The sequence below is a fragment of the Acanthisitta chloris genome, unplaced genomic scaffold (genome assembly GCF_000695815.1).
Source record: "Acanthisitta chloris isolate BGI_N310 unplaced genomic scaffold, ASM69581v1 scaffold16903, whole genome shotgun sequence".
NCBI lineage: Eukaryota > Metazoa > Chordata > Aves > Passeriformes > Acanthisittidae > Acanthisitta > Acanthisitta chloris.
In genome coordinates this window covers 48499-54116 of record NW_008664552.1, presented here as the reverse complement: position 1 = coordinate 54116, position 5618 = coordinate 48499, and the positions used below count along the sequence as shown (strand labels likewise).

Below are 5618 nucleotides of genomic sequence, written 5' to 3'. Positions count from 1 at the left end.
GAATACAAAACTAGGCGAGATAGGAAATGTCAAATCAGATACGACTCGGCTCTCCTTGGAACAGTTATGATTATCTTTTAGGAACTACATACAAACATTTAGTGGGAGATGCTATTGGGATAGGAAACAAGTAATTACCAGAAGCATATATGAAAATATAAAAAGAATACATATAATTTTTTTCAAAACGAAATTTCATTTTCTCTCTGCTTCTAATTTAACGACTCAAAAATGGTGTGAACCCCAAATACAGTCCTGTATGTTTCTGAGTTGGGGCAGAGTGATGTACCACCCTTGACATATTCATCATCAACCCATTTGACTTGTGCTTCTATACAACATCTCAGCAACAGCTTCCTAGAAAGACTGGCAAAGTACTCTCTGGCTTGATTCCACTCCTCTTCCTTTCCTGTCTTTCCTTGTCACCCACACAGGAGAGCAGCTATGGAATGAGCACTCCCATTCCCCTAGGAGAGACCAGTTCAGGGTGACCACCAACATATCCACTGCAGTCATTCCCCACTCCCACCCTTGGGGGTTTTTCCACACCAACACCAGCAGGTTCTGAGGTTTCTCTCCCACCATTCAGTGAGGGATGTCACCTCATGAGCCTCTGTTTCTCTCACCACCATCCCATCTCGAAGATCACAGCATGCTACTTCTACAATCACTCTCTTGAGCCCAGTTCTCCAGCTCCATCCTCACTCTCTCTAACTTTGGTGCATGAAATAGGTTAAGCTTTTGGACAATACAAAATCCCTAGCAACCTCTTCAGTCAAACATCATCCCCAGGATGCTTTACTCCTTTTATCTGCTTTTTAACTGCACTTGAAGAGATGTTTTAAAGACACTGACACAGATCCAATCACCTTGCCAGTGCTGTGGATTCACAGAACTTGTCCAACTCAAGTTGGCTACTTTTTGTCTCATCTAAAGCCTCTGACAACCTTTCTGACATTTCCTGATGACTGCCTAGCTGTCAACTCAAGCCATTTTATCAAGGACAAAATGGAGCCCTAATGCCCTTCTGAGCTCAGCTCACCACCTCCCCTCTAGACAAACATCACACTTATTTTTCTGAATATCTTTCATAGTTAGATGTCAACCTCCACTCATCTTTTTTTTTTGCATCACAATCCAGCACTATCCATTTTACTCTTCCATTAAATCTCTTCTTTCCTGTTGCACCTCTATTATGGAAGCAACCTCTTCCTCAGTGCTCACAAATACAGCCAACCAGATGAAAAACATCACTTTCATAGCCTATTACTCAGTACTTAAACTGCCTCTACATCTTCCACAGCTCCCTCAATCTCTTCCTCATTAAAACACCAACCACCTGTCTTCATTCCACAGACTTTAACATACTAATTGAGCTACACATCTTGCTTCATTCAAAATAAGTGCAACGCAGAAAAACTATTTGGTATTTTTCTCCATGATGTCCATAGTGTTTGAAGGTTTATTCCTCAGCATACACAAAACCCACTACATTTATCTTCCTGTAAATCCTTCCTTTCTTATGCTGCCTGAGAAATGTAAAGCTTAGCAGTGGTTGGACTTTTGGGGTGTTAAAGCTACTGTGAACACCACCAGTGCCCAACTGGTTTATTGTTTTCCCAGTTCACCTCTATGCACCTGTTACCTACCATCTGAGAAGGTTTATTCCTCAGCATACACAAAACCCACTACATTTATCTTCCTGTAAATCCTTCCTTTCTTATGCTGCCTGAGAAATGTAAAGCTTAGCAGTGGTTGGACTTTTGGGGTGTTAAAGCTACTGTGAACACCACCAGTGCCCAACTGGTTTATTGTTTTCCCAGTTCACCTCTATGCACCTGTTACCTACCATCTGATGCATCAATGGCTTTTGGGAAATTACCTTTACAAGACCTAGAACAAATATGCCTTGACCCACTAGTAATTTTACCAAGTGCTGTTGTAGTAATTCACTATAAATGCTCCATATGGAAATGGCCAGAGGAAAGTGAAACAATAAACCATTAAGAAACCGACATAAACTTCTACTATCTAGTTGGGAATTAAATTTCAGTCCACAGACCTGAAAAGACATACTCTAAACAATATATATTTCTCCCTTGGTTCTCTATTGAGGAATTAGTCATTAATTCCTCCCATTAAAATATTTCCTACTCCCCAAAGGTGACTGCTCAAGAGAAGCAGCAGCATCTATTGCCCTCAGTGAAGGACAACAGAATCCTGTTCTAACTTGACCATATTCTGCACTCTCTGCCTTTTTTAAAACATATGATTGTTTGCAAAAACAACCTATTCTATTCCCATTTTGATGACTGATATAAAGGACAACTTCCAGTAACAACTACACAAATAAGTAAGTTCATACTGCACAGTCCAACCAGGGTGCAGCACATAAACACCAGTTCACAATTATTCAGGCTGTAAAAAAATAAAAACCTCTGTGTGTGTGTGTGTAAAAGCAGAAATTCCTGCAGTAAATACCACACATACCAACCTTTTAAAAGGAATTGGTATGAGTTTCCACAGCATTTTTTCTTGTCTTCTCTGATTCTGGAATACAAATGATTACTTTCTAAATAATGATAAATAGAATATTTTGCCAAGTTGGCAGGAAAGTTCTGTTTTCTTGAAAGAGTTATGGGAACTTTCAAATTAAAACTGGGAATTTCCAAACATGCAAATTTTGCTTCGCACACGGCCGTGTAAAAAATTCAAAAAACCAGCCTACCAAGATTAAAGGTTTACCAATTAAGATTTTCTAAGCCACCTATAGTATTAATGCCTGTGCTGGTTTGGGCTGGGGTAGAGTTAGCTTCCTTCAGAGCTGCTAGCACTGGGCTACACTGGAGGTACTGAAGAACAGCCTGGATGTAACCCCAAGCCATGTGCTCTAGGGTGACCCTGCTTGAGCAGGGAGGTTGGACCAGATGATCCATGGTGGTTCCTTCCAACCTAACTGGTTCTGTGATTCTGTGCTGAACACAGAGTTGATAATATGGAGATGTTTTTGTTGTTGCTGAGCAGAGCTCACACAGAGCCAAGGCCTCTTCCACCTTCCCATACTCTGCCACACTGACAAGGAAGTTGGGGGTGCATGGGAGACTGGGAGGAGACACAGCTGGGACAGGTGACCCAAACTGACCCAAGGGATATTCCATACCATAGGACATCATGCTCAGTATATCAAGTGGGAGGAAAAAGGAGGAAGAGGAGGATGTTTGGAGTGATGGTGTTTGTCTTCCCAAGTCACCGTTACGTGTGATGGGCCCTGCTCTCCTGGAGGTGCTGAACACCTCCTGTCTGTGGGAAGCAGTGAATTCATTCCTTGTTTTGCTTTGCTTGTGTGTGTGGCTGTTGCTTTCCCTATTAAACTGTCTTTATCTCAACCCATGAGTTCTCTAGCTTTTACCCTTCCGATTCTCTCCCCCATCCCACCGGTGGGCAGGGAGCTCTGTGGTGTTTGGTGGCTGCTGGGGTTAAACCATGACAATGCCTCAGAAACATACAGGCTGCTCCTCCTCAACATGTTACAAATATTCATGTGGGCAGTCAAATCTGGCAGTAGCAAGAGAATTCCAGATGGCTAGTAAAATGTCAACAAATTGTGGCTACATTATGAATACGTGTGAGAACATTCATGAATCTTCCCTGGGCTTACAGTGACACCAGGAAAACATTCTTCTTTCTACATCCAGACAATTTTATTGTGCATTACAGAGGCAAACTGGCTAATAGCTGTCTTGACCACTGCAAACTCAATCTCTTACCTTCGTGTTGGCGCATGCTTTCCCCTTCTTGTAGTCCTTATGGCTGCCTCTTTTATCCAATTTGGCCCACAAGGCTTTGGCTTTCCAGTAATTGAGCTTGGACTTGAGTTTGTGATAAAAAGAACGATAGTCCTTGGGCTTTAGTTCTAGGTAGTCACAGAGCTCTTGGAAAGCCTTGAGAGTCCCCTTGCAGGTGGAAGCTTGGACAAATCTGTCGAAGAGAACATGAGCCTGGTTCACCTTCTCGTTCTTACTTTCCTCCATGCTTCACACTTGGCAGCTGCCCTCGGGGGCAGCTGTTCTCTTCCAGTCTGCCAGATTTTCTGATGTTGCTCCACTGAGCCACCTTCACCTCTGGCTTACAAGCATTATTAACCTATAAAATAAAAAGAAGAAAGTGTAACTGAGCTTGCACTTTTTTTTTTGCCCTTTCCAAAATTTCATCGAAGGACTGAGAGCCCAGATTCTCAGTAGCTAATAATGCATCAGTCCTAAGTAAGTCAACTGATTGGCATCTTGAAGATTTCTGCCCAAACTGACTGAACCAGAGCATTCCAAAGCTCACTGAGCCTCACCACAGACAGCAGCACATCTCACCTCTGTGAAATCACAAAGTACTTGAACTTAAGCCAGTCCCTTGAAAGTTTTGTCAAAGCTCATTTCCCACAAACACCAGCAAAACTACAAATACACTGGCAGATGTTCCATGACATTCGAAAGAGGGCAGAGGCTGCAAAACAAAAGATGCAGATCTACCAATGCCACAATTACTGTGATAAGCAGATCACTGTTTTAACACCACAGCAGTGATTACCTGCTGGTCTTAGAGACACTACTACCACAAAGTACTTAAAGAGTTGGTAAAACATGTTTTGGTTCCTTCATTATATAAAGACCTGTGTCTTTGCTCATGATAAACAGAGAAGGGGAAAGAGAATGGCATAGCACAAGCTGTTACCTGTCAGAGCCCTTGCAAAATTTGGTTTATAACCATGATGGGTACTGTGATCCTAAAAAGTTAAACCTGCCAGTAGCAATCAAATGCTTAAGAAAAGATGTCATGACTAAAAGAAGAACATAAAAAAGCCTGTCTGTGTTGCATGAAGCAGCATAAACATTTCCCTTACCTAGGGTCTATATATTCCTGCTAGTAAGTGAGCAGTGTAAGAATGAAATGTGGCTGATGCATGATCCTTGCAAGATTCTCATACTAATGCTTCTATTCTGTGGTTTTCAACTTCTTTTGATAGTCAGGTCCCTAGAAAACACTAGGTGGTGGCTGGGGTGTACCTACATGGTCTCAGGAGGTTGCTACTCCCAGCTGCTTTTCTGGGACCCCTCAGAATCTATCTGCAGACATCACAATTAGTTGTTTGGATCACAGTAAGAGATTTTGTTTAGAAGACATATTTTGTCTCCTCCTCTTTCTTTTATATACAATAAACCTCTCTCTTCCTTTTATACATAACCCTAAGTACATACACAGACTACATTCCCCTGCTCTGTAAGAAAGAATAGTTCTGTTTGCCTCCACACACGAAGGCAGCATGGGAATGTGTGCAGGAACTGTGGAAGTAAAAGTACTTCTGAGGTGCTTTTTGCCCTTTGGTTTTTTTTTTTTGCAAAGGGTATTAAGGTAAAATAGGAAATATGTGGACTCGGATAAAACTTTTCAGATTCTCACCAGCTCTTTTCCTGCTTCCAGCAGAGAGGAAGCCAAGTCAAACATTACAGCTCATGTCTCTTCCCCTCCCATATGACAGCTCTGCAGCAGTTTATTTGGGCACTCCTGCATTTCATCCTCACACACTATTTATTGTTTATGTTTAGAAATAGCAAAGGAGACTGGAA

At 41.9% G+C, this 5618-nt stretch overlaps 1 protein-coding gene across 1 annotated transcript in view; it reads right to left on the bottom strand.

Annotated features, from left to right (window-relative positions):
* The window catches only part of MICAL3 (microtubule associated monooxygenase, calponin and LIM domain containing 3), a 108883-nt gene extending 104775 nt beyond the window's left edge, over positions 1 to 4108 (bottom strand). The window contains 1 exon segment of the mRNA XM_009071417.1: positions 3768 to 4108. Coding sequence (XP_009069665.1) covers positions 3768 to 4031 — 264 coding nt within the window. The 5' untranslated portion in view covers positions 4032 to 4108.
* Positions 4109 to 5618: the final 1510 nt, after the last annotated feature.